Source organism: Alosa sapidissima, chromosome 9, assembly GCF_018492685.1.
Source record: "Alosa sapidissima isolate fAloSap1 chromosome 9, fAloSap1.pri, whole genome shotgun sequence".
Taxonomy (NCBI): domain Eukaryota; kingdom Metazoa; phylum Chordata; class Actinopteri; order Clupeiformes; family Clupeidae; genus Alosa; species Alosa sapidissima.
This window is the reverse complement of record NC_055965.1, coordinates 37582781-37600653: the sequence shown is the minus strand read 5'-3', so window position 1 is coordinate 37600653 and position 17873 is coordinate 37582781. Positions and strand designations below refer to the sequence as shown.

The 17873-nt window shown below is 43.9% G+C and overlaps 2 protein-coding genes across 4 annotated transcripts in view; both read right to left on the bottom strand.

The window, feature by feature from the left end:
• Positions 1-3271: 3271 nt before the first annotated feature.
• LOC121719009 (ATP synthase membrane subunit K, mitochondrial-like) lies at positions 3272-14229 on the bottom strand. Of its 2 annotated transcripts, XR_006034064.1 has the most exons (4): positions 14110-14229; positions 13941-14011; positions 11991-12083; positions 3272-3594 (listed from the first exon to the last, which is right to left on the bottom strand). XR_006034064.1 is itself a non-coding variant. In XM_042104509.1 (3 exons), the coding sequence occupies exons 1-3, from the start codon at positions 14007-14009 to the stop codon at positions 3481-3483; spliced, it is 276 nt and encodes a 91-aa protein (XP_041960443.1). In that variant the 5' UTR covers positions 14010-14103; the 3' UTR covers positions 3272-3480. The 2 variants fall into 2 exon arrangements, 1 of the variants encoding a protein (XP_041960443.1); XM_042104509.1 differs by lacking the exon at positions 14110-14229 and having other exon boundaries at positions 13941-14103.
• A 2184-nt stretch (positions 14230-16413) lies between these two features.
• LOC121718800 (NACHT, LRR and PYD domains-containing protein 12-like) overlaps positions 16414-17873 on the bottom strand; it is a 58662-nt gene continuing 57202 nt past the window's right edge. The window contains exons 15-16 of one of the 2 annotated variants that reach the window (XM_042104017.1): positions 16944-16973; positions 16414-16867 (exon numbers count right to left, since the gene is read on the bottom strand). In XM_042104017.1, coding sequence (XP_041959951.1) covers positions 16624-16867; positions 16944-16973 — 274 coding nt within the window. In that variant the 3' untranslated portion in view covers positions 16414-16623. The remainder of the gene's footprint in view (positions 16868-16943; positions 16974-17873) is intronic. The other variant, XM_042104016.1, reaches the window with a different exon arrangement.

Here is a 17873-nt window from a genome sequence, read left to right as displayed (position 1 = left end):
ACACTCACCCACAGAAAACCCCACCTCCCCCCCACGACCAACCCCTGTACCTGTCCTCTGCCAGCGTGAAGAGGACACTAGCCACCATTAACCCACGCAAAGCAGCAGGCCCAGACAACATACCAGGACGAGTGTTGAAGGACTGTGCAGAAGAGCTGAAGGATGTTTTTACAGACATTTTCAACACCTCTCTGGAGCAAGCAGTCATCCCATCACTTTTCAAAACTGCCACCATCATACCCGTGCCAAAGAAATCATCACCATCATGCTTCAATGACTACCGTCCTGTAGCACTCACGCCCATAATCATGAAGTGCTTCGAACGGCTAGTCATGTCACACATCAAAGCCACCCTACCCCCCACCCTGGACCCCTTCCAGTTTGCATACCGAGCCAAACGATCCACGGAGGATGCAATCTGCTCTGCCCTCCATCCAGCCCTCACCCACTTAGACAATAAAGACTCATATGTGAGAATGCTGTTCATAGACTTCAGTTCAGCATTCAATACCATAATACCACAACAACTCATCAGCAAACTGGACAAGCTAGGATTCAGTACCTCCCTCTGCAACTGGCTGCTGGATTTCCTGTTGCAGAGACCACAAGCAGTACGTGTCGGGGACAACACCTCAAGCACTCTGACCCTGAGCACGGGGGCCCCTCAAGGGTGTGTGCTCAGCCCCCTGCTCTTCACACTGCTAACACATGACTGTACAACCACTCACAGCTCCAACCATCTGGTGAAGTTTGCGGACGACACAACACTGGTGGGCCTCATCACTAAGGGCGATGAGGCTCACTACAGAGAAGAAGTAGACCTGCTGGCTAAATGGTGCAAAGACAACAACCTCCTGCTAAATGTCAGCAAGACCAAGGAGATTGTTGTCAACTTTCAGAGAGGCCACAAACAACTGCCACCACTGTCCATCGACGGAGATGCTGTGGAGAGAGTGAGCAGCACAAAATTTCTGGGGGTGCACATCAGCGACGACCTCTCCTGGACCACCAACACAGCATCACTGGCGAAGAAAGCCCAGCAGCGCCTCTACTTCTTGCGCAAATTGAAGAAGGCAAGTGCCACGCCTCCTGTCATGACTACATTCTACAGAGGGACCATCGAGAGCATCGTCTCCAGCAGCATCACAGTGTGGGGCGGAAGCTGCACAGATCAGAACAGGAAGACCCTCCAGCGCACTGTTAACACAGCTAAGAGGATCATTGGAGCACCACTCCCCTCCCTGCAGGACATTTACACCACCCGCCTCACCCGCAAAGCACTAATGATTGTCAAGGATACAACCCACCCTGCACACGAACTGTTCAGCCTCCTGCCCTCTGGAAAGCGGTACAGGAGCCTCCGCTCCCGCACCACCAGACTGGCAAGTAGCTTCATCCACCAAGCAATCAGGATGCTGAACACTCTACCCACTCTCCCATCACTGACAGCCCCCCCCACCCACCAGCCAACCAGGAACCTAGGAAACTAGGATCCTGTCTACCAAACCCCCCCCAACACCGCCATGTGGAACTGCACTGTGACTGCGCAGCCAAACGTGTTGCTGCTTCACATCAAGCCTGATATACTTGAATTACTACATACTGCATATCAATGTAAATATACAGGTCACACAAGCACAAGTTTAAACTTCATGTAACTGTTAAGACTATAGAAATATACAACACAACTACCTCTATTTTTTTTATTTTTTATATATATGTCCTATATTTCTATTTTGATACATACATGTTCTATATTTCAGTCTTGCACTTTAATTTAATGTTTATTGTCTATGGCTATGTCCATAGTATGTCTGTCTGTATTTAAAGCATGTCTATGTCTGCATGGGAAAGTAAGAAACGAAATTTCAATTCTTTGTATGACCAGTGCATGTAAAGAAATTGACAATAAAAGCCGACTTGACTTGACTTGACTTGACTTGACTAATTGGACTAGTTCTGAGTTAGACCGAAATATGCATTTGCAAAGAAACGGTATATAGCGATAGTCTTGGGGACCATTTGGATATGTCAAAGTAAATCACTATTCTAAAGAAAGTTGGAGCAAGTCACAGCATGATTACAAGATAGTCTGCAGTCTGACTTCTGGATGAGCACTGGTGCTTGTATCGACACAGATTGTTATATGTATATCACACAAACATAGTCTGCAGCACTGGTGCTTGTATCAACACAGATTGTTATATGTATATCACACAAACATAGTCTGCAGCACTGGTGCTTGTATCGACACAGATTGTTATTTTTATATCACACAAACGTAGTCTGCAGGTTGGCTACACATACAAGGGTACATGGATGTTATCTGTCACACATACAGAGATACTTTGTAAAACATGTACCGTAATTTATGTACTATTAGCCACAATTTATACATTGATTTTGCTACATTTCTTTAGCTATAAGGTATACACGGGGGCAGTTAATATGGTATTAATATGGTTTTGGTTTTTTTAACCTGCATAAAACACTTCCTGCGGTTTATACACAATGCGGCTAATACACAGAACATTTCTTTCTATATTTAGCTGCTCAACTTTCTTAACATGTAATGTTAGCATGAAAACACAGGTATAAAATACATAACCTTGTTGTTTCTATGAACATGAATTGTTGTTTATATGCAACTTTGTCGAGGCATAAAGACCCAGTGTATCTTTATTTAGTAGTTATACTTATGAACTAGCTGATAGGCTAACTATCTCGCTTGCCAGCCACTACAACCAAATGTCTTGCCGTTTCGTCATCCACACCCTGAGGCAAAATCTGGTGTGGCGAAATTCAAAAGGTGTCGTGTGGAAACCTTCCGAAATCATCCCTCCAGCTACCAACACCTTGTGAGGAGTCCTAGCAAGATGATGCTACACACTGTGAGGAGTCCTAGCAAGATGATGCTACACACTGGGAAAACAGTGTTTTTTATGCCTTTTATTCTTTGAATATTTACAAAGATAAAAATGCTTCAGTTTGTCTGGAGGGACCCTCAGAGATGAGATTTGAGTCCTTGACTTTGTACTACTGTTGTACTCTCTTGTTCTATTTTTCCTCCTTCATATTTATAATTAATTTTGCCTATTTATTGATCTAATCTTTGTTTGAAGTTGTAGTACTTTTTAATGCTACTCCTGTAACATTGTTTTTCTTCCTGCCTATTGTATGCATTGTTTTAGTCAGACCTGTGTACCCCCCCCCCCCCTCCCCTCCCCTCCCCTACACACACACATACACATACACATAGTGTGAGGTCACAGGTGAGATATTTATTAATTTAATAAACAGTTACATCCCAGTGTTCTGCGGTCTGTCACTTAATAATATAACTATACTTACAGTATCTGTGTGTGTGTGTGTGTGTGTGTGTGTGTGTGTGTGTGTGTGAGTGTGTGTGTGTACGAGTGTAGGGTCCTTCAGGCCTGGGAGGAAGTGCTACTGTGTGTGTGTCTACGTGCGTAGAGTCCTTCAGGCCTGGGAGGAAGTGATACTCTCTGCCACTTCCTGTGTCTGTTTGTCTCGGCGGTTCACGGCGTAAGCTGCAGCACCCAGGGCCAGAGCAGCATATGTCACCAGAACAAACTACAGAGAGAGAGAGAGAGGGAGGGGGGAGAGAGAGAGAGAGGGGGGGAGAGAGAGAGAGAGAGAGGAGAGAGAGAGGAGAGAGAGAGAGGAGAGAGAGAGAGGAGAGAGAGAGAGAGAGAGAGAGAGAGAGAGAAGAGAGAGAGAGAGAGAGAGAGAGAGAGAGAGAGAGAGAGAAAGAGAGGGGGGGGGGAGGAGAGAGAGAGGGGGGGGGGGGGAGAGAGAGAGATTTTATACAAATGATTTGACCACCAACATAGAAACTTCTTCCCCAGGGCTTAACCTACTGGGTAGAGAGATAAAATGTCTACTCTTTGCAGATGACCTGCTCGTACTATCGCCAACGGCAGAGGGACTGCAAGAAAGCCTTGATATAATAAACGAATATAGTACAACTTGGGCCCTACCAATCAAAAAACAATCAACATCTAACGATTACCATTTCACAATTGGCAAACAATCAATAGAACAAGTGAAACATTATTGTTATCTAGGATTAATAATCTCATATACCGGCAATCATAGATTTAACAGAAAAGGCAAGAAAAACATATTACATCTGAAGGAAATCATTAATTAGATACAACCCCCCATTACAAATATGGTTACATGTTTTTGATTCTGTAATTAAACTAATCCTATTATACGGGAGTGAGATTTGGGCCACCTAATACAAAGACAATTTGGAGACATGGGACAAAAGTCAGCCCGAAATTTTTCACTTAGAGTTCTGTAAAAATATATTAGGAGTGAACAGAAGTTGCTCGAATATGGGTTGTAGAGCTGAATTAGGAAGATTCCCTCTTCTTCTCAATATCCACAAAAGAGCGGCAAAATTCTGGCATCACCTACAACACAGTGAACCAAGTAGATACCACCACACTGCTGCCCAGCTGAGAGATGGAATCCCAGAGAAGAATCCCCTAAATTACCTAATTGAAAAACATGGCCGAAACAAAATTGACTCAACCATTGCTTCAAAATGAAAACAATTAGAAAAACAATTAGAAAAAACCTCGAAAGAAAATTACATTAACAATTAAGCAAATAAGTAAACTCAATGTATTTAAATTAATAAAATCTGATTACAAATTGGCACCATATTTAACTAAAATTCTAAATATAGAAAGTATATTGACAAGGTACAGGCTCAGCGACCATAGCCTTGCTATTGAAAAGGGGCGACACAGGCAAACCTGGCTGGCCCCTGAAAAAAGGATGTGTGGTCACTGCAGTAACAGTAGAAAATGAACAGCATTTTTTTACCGAATGCAAAAGATATGAGGTTATAAGAAAAGAATACTTTACTAAAATCGGAGATAACTGTCCTGAATTTCTTAAAACAAACAATGAACAAAAACTATCATTCCTCTTGGGGGAAGTAGACAGTTGTGTCCACCTAGCTGCTGAGTACATCCAATCCTGCCACATCCTGCGAGAACAGCCATGTTCAATAACATAATAATACTTTTTTTTGTTCATTTAATCAGCCAGATGTTATTTTCATTATTATCATCATCATCATCATCATCATCATCATCACCACCACCACCACCATCTGTACTATTTTTTATTATTATTATTATTATTATTATTATTATTATTATTATTATTGTATTGAATGCTTTGGCAACACTGTAAAATTTACATTCATGCCAATAAAGCTTATTGAATTGAAATTGAATTGAGAGAGAGATGGAGAGAGAGAGATGGGGAGAGAGAGAGATGGAGAGAGAGAGAGAGATGGAGAGAGAGATGGAGAGAGAGAGAGGGGGAGGGAGGAAAGAAGAGAAGGGAGGTAGAGAGAGAGGGCAGAGAAAAATGCATTGAATACAAAATACAAACATTACAACAATGAAGGAAATCAAGGGGATGCTGTGTCTGATTCTTGGTATGTTGCTGTTGTTACCAGTCCATGTCAAAGTAGGGACAGCATAACATAAACGAATTCACCAGAGTCCGGTTGTGCGGGGAAAATGTAACAATTTAATGCAAAGGAACAATTTAGAACGAATTACCAAACAAAAACATGACGATTACAAAGACCAAAGGAAAAACACAAAAAGACTGTCTAGTTCGGAGGAAGCTTGCCTGACTCCCGACCGAGTGAACACAAAAGAAAAAGTGAGTCTTCCGTGCCACTTCATAACTACACTAACTAACTACCCTAAGAACGTGCTGGAAACCTAAACTAATCGCCATGAATAAACGTATATAGAAATATATTTACATTTAAAGAACTAAAGCTAAACAATAAAGTTTAACGTCTTAAACTAAAGTAGCGTGCCCAGTATGTCGTCCGCAAGAAGGCCAAGCCGAGAGAGAGAGACCGACATCTTGGGATAGGGGCGGTATAAGTACTGGAGGGTGGTGCCAGCCATTACGCATCATCCGCGTCCACAGCGCAAACACCAAAACTCCGCCTATAGGAGAAACATAAACAAGGGAGAGAGAGCGATGCCAGCCCATCTATGAGCCGTAACATCCATGAGCCCTGCGATGCCAGCCCATCTATGAGCCGTAACATCCATGAGCCCTGCGATGCCAGCCCATCTATGAGCCGTAACATCCATGAGCCCTGCGATGCCAGCCCATCTATGAGCCGTAACATCCATGAGCCCTGCGATGCCAGCCCATCTATGAGCCCTGCGATGCCAGCCCATCTATAACAGCTGCATATGTGTTAACGTCAGTGTTCATCTATGAGTCCTGCGTAACAGCTGCATATGTGTTAACGTCAGTGTTCATCTATGACTCCTGCGTAACAGCTGCATGTGTGTTCATCTATGAGTCCTGCGTAACAGCTGCATATGTGTTAACGTCAGTGTTCATCTATGAGTCCTGCGTAACAGCTGCATGTGTGTTCATCTATGAGTCCTGCGTAACAGCTGCATATGTGTTCATCTATGAGTCCTGCGTAACAGCTGCATATGTGTTCATCTATGAGTCCTGCGTAACAGCTGCACATGTTCATCTATGAGTCCTGCGTAACAGCTGCATGTGTGTTCATCTATGAGTCCTGCGTAACAGCTGCATGTGTGTTAACGTCAGTGTTCATCTATGAGTCCTGCGTAACAGCTGCATGTGTGTTCATCTATGAGTCCTGCGTAACAGCTGCATATGTGTTCATCTATGAGTCCTGCGTAACAGCTGCACATGTTCATCTATGAGTCCTGCGTAACAGCTGCATATGTGTTCATCTATGAGTCCTGCGTAACAGCTGCACATGTTCATCTATGAGTCCTGCGTAACAGCTGCATATGTGTTAACGTCAGTGTTCATCTATGAGTCCTGCGTAACAGCTGCACATGTTCATCTATGAGTCCTGCGTAACAGCTGCATATGTGTTCATCTATGAGTCCTGCGTAACAGCTGCATGTGTGTTCATCTATGAGTCCTGCGTAACAGCTGCATGTGTGTTCATCTATGAGTCCTGCGTAACAGCTGCATGTGTTCATCTATGAGTCCTGCGTAACAGCTGCATATGTGTTCATCTATGAGTCCTGCGTAACAGCTGCACATGTTCATCTATGAGTCCTGCGTAACAGCTGCACATGTGTTAACGTCAGTGTTCATCTATGAGTCCTGCGTAACAGCTGCACATGTTCATCTATGAGTCCTGCGTAACAGCTGCACATGTGTTAACGTCAGTGTTCATCTATGAGTCCTGCGTAACAGCTGCACATGTTCATCTATGAGTCCTGCGTAACAGCTGCATGTGTGTTCATCTATGAGTCCTGCGTAACAGCTGCATGTGTGTTCATCTATGAGTCCTGCGTAACAGCTGCATATGTGTTAACGTCAGTGTTCATCTATGAGTCCTGCGTAACAGCTGCATGTGTGTTCATCTATGAGTCCTGCGTAACAGCTGCATATGTGTTAACGTCAGTGTTCATCTATGAGTCCTGCGTAACAGCTGCACATGTTCATCTATGAGTCCTGCGTAACAGCTGCACATGTTCATCTATGAGTCCTGCGTAACAGCTGCATATGTGTTAACGTCAGTGTTCATCTATGAGTCCTGCGTAACAGCTGCACATGTTCATCTATGAGTCCTGCGTAACAGCTGCACATGTGTTCATCTATGAGTCCTGCGTAACAGCTGCATGTGTGTTCATCTATGAGTCATGCGTAACAGCTGCATATGTGTTCATCTATGAGTCCTGCGTAACAGCTGCATATGTGTTCATCTATGAGTCCTGCGTAACAGCTGCACATGTTCATCTATGAGTCCTGCGTAACAGCTGCACATGTTCATCTATGAGTCCTGCGTAACAGCTGCATGTGTGTTAACGTCAGTGTTCATCTATGAGTCCTGCGTAACAGCTGCACATGTGTTCATCTATGAGTCCTGCGTAACAGCTGCATATGTGTTCATCTATGAGTCCTGCGTAACAGCTGCATATGTGTTCATCTATGAGTCCTGCGTAACAGCTGCATATGTGTTCATCTATGAGTCCTGCGTAACAGCTGCATGTGTGTTAACGTCAGTGTTCATCTATGAGTCCTGCGTAACAGCTGCATATGTGTTCATCTATGACTCCTGCGTAACAGCTGCACATGTTCATCTATGAGTCCTGCGTAACAGCTGCATGTGTGTTAACGTCAGTGTTCATCTATGAGTCCTGCGTAACAGCTGCATGTGTGTTAACGTCAGTGTTCATCTATGAGTCCTGCGTAACAGCTGCATATGTGTTCATCTATGAGTCCTGCGTAACAGCTGCATATGTGTTAACGTCAGTGTTCATCTATGAGTCCTGCGTAACAGCTGCATATGTGTTAACGTCAGTGTTCATCTATGAGTCCTGCGTAACAGCTGCACATGTTCATCTATGAGTCCTGCGTAACAGCTGCATATGTGTTCATCTATGAGTCCTGCGTAACAGCTGCATATGTGTTCATCTATGAGTCCTGCGTAACAGCTGCACATGTTCATCTATGAGTCCTGCGTAACAGCTGCATATGTGTTAACGTCAGTGTTCATCTATGAGTCCTGCGTAACAGCTGCATGTGTGTTAACGTCAGTGTTCATCTATGAGTCCTGCGTAACAGCTGCACATGTGTTAACGTCAGTGTTCATCTATGAGTCCTGCGTAACAGCTGCACATGTTCATCTATGAGTCATGCGTAACAGCTGCATATGTGTTCATCTATGAGTCCTGCGTAACAGCTGCATATGTGTTCATCTATGAGTCCTGTGTAACAGCTGCATATGTGTTCATCTATGAGTCCTGCGTAACAGCTGCATGTGTGTTCATCTATGAGTCATGCGTAACAGCTGCATATGTGTTCATCTATGAGTCCTGCGTAACAGCTGCATATGTGTTCATCTATGAGTCCTGCGTAACAGCTGCATATGTGTTAACGTCAGTGTTCATCTATGAGTCCTGCGTAACAGCTGCATGTGTGTTCATCTATGAGTCCTGCGTAACAGCTGCATGTGTGTTCATCTATGAGTCCTGCGTAACAGCTGCACATGTTCATCTATGAGTCCTGCGTAACAGCTGCACATGTTCATCTATGAGTCCTGCGTAACAGCTGCATGTGTGTTCATCTATGAGTCCTGCGTAACAGCTGCATGTGTGTTCATCTATGAGTCCTGCGTAACAGCTGCATGTGTTAACGTCAGTGTTCATCTATGAGTCCTGCGTAACAGCTGCATGTGTGTTCATCTATGAGTCCTGCGTAACAGCTGCATATGTGTTCATCTATGAGTCCTGCGTAACAGCTGCACATGTTCATCTATGAGTCCTGCGTAACAGCTGCATATGTGTTCATCTATGAGTCCTGCGTAACAGCTGCATGTGTGTTCATCTATGAGTCCTGCGTAACAGCTGCATATGTGTTAACGTCAGTGTTCATCTATGAGTCCTGCGTAACAGCTGCATGTGTGTTCATCTATGAGTCCTGCGTAACAGCTGCATGTGTGTTCATCTATGAGTCCTGCGTAACAGCTGCACATGTTCATCTATGAGTCCTGCGTAACAGCTGCACATGTTCATCTATGAGTCCTGCGTAACAGCTGCATGTGTGTTCATCTATGAGTCCTGCGTAACAGCTGCATGTGTGTTCATCTATGAGTCCTGCGTAACAGCTGCATGTGTTAACGTCAGTGTTCATCTATGAGTCCTGCGTAACAGCTGCATGTGTGTTCATCTATGAGTCCTGCGTAACAGCTGCATATGTGTTCATCTATGAGTCCTGCGTAACAGCTGCACATGTTCATCTATGAGTCCTGCGTAACAGCTGCATATGTGTTCATCTATGAGTCCTGCGTAACAGCTGCATGTGTGTTCATCTATGAGTCCTGCGTAACAGCTGCATGTGTTAACGTCAGTGTTCATCTATGAGTCCTGCGTAACAGCTGCATATGTGTTAACGTCAGTGTTCATCTATGAGAAACTATTAGTTAAATTATAGGGAGGTAGAACACTCATCTTAAACCGTTAGTTAACTCATAGGTATGTAGAACACTCGTCTTAAACCGTTAGTTAACTCATAGGTATGTAGAACACTCATCTTAAACCGTTAGTTAATTCATAGGAGGTACAACACTCGTCTTAAACCGTTAGTTAACTCATAGGTATGTAGAATACTCGTCTTAAACCGTTAGTTAATTCATAGGACGTTGAACACTCGTCTTTTCGAACTGCAGAGAGTTGTTCCATTTTCAGAGTGCCAGATTGAATTTACAAACGCACCCGTTTCGAATAATACCATAATGTAGTTGCGATTATTGTTAACGCTGTCTGCTTGTCATGCTAGCTGAACTGAGGGATTAAAAAAATGTTGTGCACGTCAGCATCACACATCAATGCCGAAAGTGACCAATCAGTAACCTGCAATACTTTCACTTTGGTTTTGGAATTGGCCGATAGTGACCAATCAGTAACCTGCAATACGTTCACTTTGGTTTTGGAATTGGCCGATAGTGACCAATCAGTAACCTGCAATACTTTCACGTTGGTTTTGGAATTGGCTGAGCTCGCTTGGAACCTCAATGGCGGTTGATACCAAAAATAACACCCGATGCCGGTAGTGTTTCCTACAGGAAAATAACACCAGATGCCAGTAGTGTTTCCTACAGGAAAATAATACCAAAAATAAAACTAGATACCGGTAGTGTTTCCTACAGGAAAATAATAAAAATAACACCAGATACCGATAGATAGATAGATAGATAGATAGATAGATAGATAGATAGATAGATAGATAGATAGATAGATAGATAGATAGATAGATAGATAGATAGATAGATAGATAGATAGATAGATAGAGACTGTTTCCTACAGGAATATAATAAAAAGCGAGTGTAGTCGAACAAACACCATTCAGTGGCATGATAACAAACAGCACCCAGAGGAGCACAGGACAAACTGTATGGGCCCCAGACCAGCATATGCGCCAGAACAAACTGTATGGTCCCCAGACCAGCATATGCGCCAGAACAAACTGTATGGGCACCAGACCAGCATATGCGCCAGAACAAACTGTATGGGCACCAGACCAGCATATGCGCCAGAACAAACTGTATGGGCACCAGACCAGCATATGCGCCAGAACAAACTAGACAGGGTTAAACCCACATACCAGCATATGCGGCAGAACTAACTAGACAGGGTTAAACCCCCAGACCAGCATATGCGGCTGAACTAACTAGACAGGGTTAAACCCACAGACCAGCATATGCGCCAGAACAAACTGTATGGGCACCAGACCAGCATATGCGCCAGAACAAACTGTATGGGCACCAGACCAGCATATGCACCAGAACAAACTGTATGGGCCCCAGACCAGCATATGCGCCAGAACAAACTGTATGGGCACCAGACCAGCATATGCGTCAGAACAAACTGTATGGGCACCAGACCAGCATATGCGCCAGAACAAACTAGACAGGGTTAAACCCACATACCAGCATATGCGCCAGAACTAACTAGACAGGGTTAAACCCCCAGACCAGCATATGCGGCAGAACTAACTAGACAGGGTTAAACCCACAGACCAGCATATGCGCCAGAACAACCTAGGCAGGGTTAAATCACCAACCGTTTTTGATAACATGAGGGAATTCTTGACTTGGTATCGGTATCGAAACATTAATTTTGGTATCGTGACAACACTAGTTTGTGTGTGTGTGTGTTAGTGTGTCTGTCTGTGTGTGTGTGTGTGTTTTTGTGTCTGTGTGTGTGTTAGTGTGTCTGTCTGTGTGGAAGTGTGTGTGCGTGTTATTGTGTGTCTCTATTGTGTCTCTATGTGTTAGTGCGTGTGTGTTTTGTGTGTATCTGTGTGTGTTAGTGTGTGTCTCTGTGAGTGTGTTAGTGTTAGTGTGTGTGTGTGTGTGTGTTAGTGTTAGTGTGTTAGTGTGTGTCTGTGTGTGTTAGTGTGTCTCTTACGTTCCGTCGCCCCTGCAGTGTGTACGTGTTGAAGTGTCTCCTCCATCCAGTCAGATCTACCGTTGCAGGAGCCTCTATGCCAAACAGCTGTCTCTGTATGTACACACGCACACACACACGCACACACAAAATGGAGAGAGAAAGAGAGATTAGCATGCTGCAGCGACTGGCTGTCAATTACAGATAGGCTATCTGTCCGCATTTCGTTTTTGAACCTTCCGTCCTCCTTTTTCATTTCATGAGCACAGACACCTCATTCCAACCCCTATTACGGGTCATCATTTCTGACCCCCGCCACCACCGTAGCACGGAACATCACAAAACTCCACCGATTTCATTTTCGCGAGGTAGTCGATGCGACAACTCCCCTCGTGAATGAATGAATGAATGAATACCGTTGTTGCATTAGTTGAGCGTATAAGTTGCATATGCCGAAACCAAAGACGTTTTTCAACTCTGTGTGGTATTGTTAACACCACTTTGCTACCGAAACGAAAGACGTTTTTCAACTCTGTGTGGTATTGTGAACACCACTTTGCTACTGCATGCAGGACAGATGCATACAGCACCATGCATTTTGTGTAGCAGCAGAGTATGGATAATGTAGAGTAGCAGTGCAGTATGGGTAATGTAGTACAGCGCCATGCATTTTGTGTAGCAGCAGAGTATGGATAATGTAGAGTAGCAGTGCAGTATGGGTAATGTAGTACAGCACCATGCATTTTGTGTAGCAGCAGAGTATGGATAATGTAGAGTAGCAGTGCAGTATGGGTAATGTAGTACAGCACCATGCATTTTGTGTAGCAGCAGAGTATGGATAATGTAGAGTAGCAGTGCAGTATGGGTAATGTAGTACAGCATCATGCATTTTGTAAACTGTGCCAAACAGACATTGATGTAAGCTCCAGGGGTAAGAGGGCCTTAGAGGGACACTCTCACAGACAGGCACAAAGAGACACTAAGCTCTGTCAGCTCCATGGGGTAAGAGGGCCTTAGAGTGGCACTAAGCTCTGTTAGCTCCAGGGGTAAGAGGACCTTAGAGGGACACTGAGCTAGATCTGCAATCCTCTGTGGGATCCTCTTTGCCAGCAGCAGTAGCTATGCTGGATGATAAAACCACAGCTGCAGAACTCACCAAGATAAGTGACTAAAAGGTTATTGGGTCATAAAGGTGCTTTGCAGAACTCACTAAGTTAAGTGACTAAAAGGTTATTGGGTCATAAAGGTGCTTTGTTGACTAATGTGAAACAAACACACACAGACAATTCTCATTCCCATCATTCCCACACAAGGCAGCTCTGTATTATAATAACATGGGGACATGTGTGTGTTGCTATAATTGGCTAAATAGTTACTTTTCTAGTGTTACTCCCCACTGTTACCCCAGATTCCATGTGTCTCACTTTTGGGGCACAAGTGTCGCCTGCCACTTCATCTTGGGACCTCATTTTCAGTGTCTTCATGTCTCAACTTCACTGGACTCGAGTTTTCCCCTGACTACAAAGTTTTAGTCTAGAACCAGGTTTTTAATCATTCAATCCTATTCAAGCACGTCACAGGCTGGCGCACAATCGTACCACCATTCATTAGACTCTGCACTGAGCCTTATCATTCACTCCCTACCATTAGACTCTGCACTAAGCGTTGCTCTGAGCCTTATCATTCACTCCCTACCATTAGACTCTGTACTAAGCGTTGCTCTGAGCCTTATCATTCACTCCCTACCATTTGACTCTGCACTAAGCGTTGCTCTGAGCCTTATCATTCACTCCCTACCATTTGACTCTGCAATGAGCGTTGTTCTGCGGCGATCATGCAAACCAGTCTGAATCCAGACACTTGACGGACACGCGAAATTTGTAATTTACCGTCGCGTCGTTACCAGTTGCATGTGATATATCTTTGATTACAAAAGTGAAGTCCCTGTCATGTCATGTCATGTCTCCCTACCTTCACTTCGGATATCAGGTGTCCAAAACTAGTTAGAGGGATCCGCGTTTTCACAGGAGACGTTGGCATGTCTAAATTCACAAATTACAGTAGAACACAGAAACTGATAACTCGTTTTTCTTATTCTGTTAGCAAAGCAATTATAAATTAGAAACGTTATCAAACGCACTTGCTATGTCGCAAGGACACCCGACTGAGAAGCTGCACGTTTCTTTATTTCTTTTTCCGGGGTTTGCGCAAACGGACACGTGGAGGTCCAATCAGAGCACAGGACAATCCTTTGCTGACCAATGACATTGCTCATCTTGGGCGGGACTTTTGGGTTGGTTACACAAGGACGTTTAAAGGGACACGCCACCATTTTCACGTCACCGTCTCTCGAGGTTAAGAGTTGAATGGAGGCACAAAAGGTCACTGACTGGGTCGGATATTGAGTTGTTTGAATTCACAATCATTGCTTGAATTCATTTCATATAAGTGTGTGCATGTTGTACAACGGAGTTGTGACAGTGACAACAAAATGGAGATGTGATGTTAACATCTTATAAAACCGAGATTCCCCTTGTGACAGTATTTAGACGCTAGATGGCAGCAGAGTACCAGCAACTACAGTGTTGGTTCCCACAGCTCAAACCACAGGAGAAGCTTTAAAACAGTCAGGAGAAGCTTTAAAACAGTCAGGAACACACACACACACACACAGTCAGGAGAAGCTTTAAAACAGTAAGGAGAATCTTTAAAACAGTCAGGAATCTCACAATTGTTATGTCATCTTTAGGGGTCACTGACCACACTATAAAGATGACATAACAATTGTGAGATTCACTGACTACACTCTAAAGATGACTTAACAATTGTGAGATCTCTAACGATGTGTATGGTCTAGGTGTTGCCATGACATTCAGTGCATTCGTTTAATTTATATTCAAACTAGTGCTGGATTTTGAAAAAGAAAAAAAAAAACAATGTTAGATTTTATTCTTTAACACTTATGGTCCTACCAGATAACACTTCAAACTGCAGATCAAGGGTGTCAGAGTCATATTGGTCAGTCAGGAACACACACACACACACACACACACACGTATATTGCGCATTTATTTATTGTATCATTCAAGAGGAAAGTAGACTATACATACACCTCCTGTAAGAATTAAGTGTAAAGTAGGCTATAGTATAGACTATACATAAACATCCTGTAAGAATTAGGTGTAAAGTAGGCTATATACATACATAAACCTCCTGTAAGAATTAAGTGTAAAGTATAGGCTATATACATACATAAACCTCCTGTAAGAATTAAGTGTAAAGTATAGGCTATATACATACATAAACCTCCTGTAAGAATTAAGTGTAAAGTATAGGCTATATACATACATAAACCTCCTGTAAGAATTAGGTGTAAAGTAGGCTATAGTATAGCCACTATACATAAACCTCCTGTAAGAATTAGATGTAACCTGTGTTGTGTTGACTGTATCTATACACAAACCTCCTGTAGGCTAATATAAACCACTGACTTTGCCTGAGCTATTGAATGTAATGAACCACAGCAAACTTCCTGCAAATGTTGCAAACTGATGCTAGAGGCTAATATAAACCACTGACTTTGCCTGAGCTATAACACATTGTGGATAATAACTGATCAGGATGTGAATATATTTTCCATTCACATTATCTTGGGAGCAGGATGAGGTGGCATTATCTTGGGAGCAGGATGAGGTGGCATTATCTTGGGGGCAGGATGAGGTGGCATTATCTTGGGGGCAGGATGAGGTGGCATTATCTTGGGGGCAGGATGAGGTGGCATTATCTTGGGAGCAGGATGAGGTGGCATTATCTTGGGGGCAGGATGAGGTGGCATTATCTTGGGGGCAGGATGAGGTGGCATTATCTTGGGAGCAGGATGAGGTGGCATTATCTTGGGGGCAGGATGAGGTGGCATTATCTTGGGGGCAGGATGAGGTGGCATGCTGGGCCATATTTCATAGGGCTGGGCCATATTACAGCACACTGCCCCCACCTACCCACCTACACACTACACACACACACACACACACAGTCACTGCTCCACTCCCCTCCCACCCACACACACATCTTCACTGTCATCACTCACATACATTACATACAGTACTCTGCTTGCAATAGTAAGTCCCTGCCACCCCCCCCCCCCCCCCCCCAATACACAGCACATTGTCTCATGAGGAAGCTTCTCCAACACACATATTGCACACTGCCCTCTCCCCACATACACAGCACTATCCCACACTATCCCATCTCCCCTGTCACCCCCCCAACACAGCAGCCCTTGCCACTTAATCTACTAAACCCCTCTTCTACTGCACTTTTTACCCCCCCCCCCATTAATGCACAAATAGGCTGACACCAGACATACTTTCACTGCATTTCTTACTTCCAGTAACTATATGCATGTGACAATAAACTTCCTTGTATCCTTGTATCCTTGTATTTCTGGTATCCCTGCTCTAGAAGATGACATCAGTCGTGAGATTCCACTGATCACGCTCTAGAAATGACATCACAGTCCTGAGATTCCACTGGTCACACTCTAGAAGATGACATCACAGTCCTGAGATTCCACTGGTCACACTGTATAACTGCAGTGAGTGGAGTCGGTAGTGGGGGTCAGTACTGCAGTGAGTGGAGTCGGTAGTGGGGTCTGTCAGTACTGCAGTGTGTGTAGTCTGTAGTGGGGGTCGTTGAGCAGCTCTCCCAAACAGATGTCCCCGAGGTTGTTCTGCAGCAGACTGAGTTCCTGCAGGTGCAGCGGGTTTGATCTGAGAGCTGACACCACACACACACACCCTTCCCTCCGGATGCCACACTCATTCAGCCTGCAGAGGGACACACACACACACACACACACACACACACACTTATTAAATACACACACACACACACACACACTTATTAAACATACAAACACACACACTTATTAAATACACACACACACTTTTTAAATATACACACACACACACACACCTTTCCCTTCGGATGCCACACTCATTCAGCCTGCAGAGTGACACACAAACACCTAACTCAAGATCTCCAGTTTGCAGTGTGGTTATTTAAGGAACACCTACCTCAAGATCTCCAGTTTGCAGTGTGGTTATTTAACCCTCTAACAGCCCATGTCGCAATATTGCGACAAGCGTCATTACTGAATAAAACAGACAATTGACGCGAGTACAGTGTAAAATCTCATTTGTACTCTTGACCACTAGTTGGCAGACACCCAGAGCTTCGATTCAAGCTCAACTTTTTTTTAAAAAGTTTTCAGGAAGCTCGCGAAAAACACGCGAGAAACACACGAAGAAGACGTGCATGTCCTCCATAACGCGGAAGCGATGCGGGCTTCGTGTGATGAAGTCTTGGGTCTGTTATTCACCTATTCTGATTCTGAAGGAGAATATCTGCCTTTTGGAGAATATGATCGATCATCTATTGACTGATAGTCACAGAGCGTCTGTGAATGGAGGTGCGTCTTTTTCGACAGTGTCCACTAAGCATACCATGCTTATTTCGACCGATTTCGACCCTCTGCCCAACATAGCTGGAGGTGCCAGTGGCAATAGTGATGATAGTGTCCGTAATGGACGTGGTACAGACAGCAGGGGTTGTAAAAATAGGGCTCTGAAGAACTACAAAGTCACCCGCGATATGGAACTGATTTGACCAGGCTACTTTATTGTATAGTAGCATAGGGTTTGTTGGTTTACATGTGACTGTATTCCTGTTCATTTATTATGTCTGTGAAATCACAAAAAAAGAAAGTAAAACTGCTCAAATATGTTCAACATCTAGTATTTACTGAAATGTGCATAATTCACGGTGGTTGCCATCCAGTGACGTCATAATATGCAAATTAGATGAGTAAATTTACCCCCTTCATAAACTTCTGGTCATACTCAA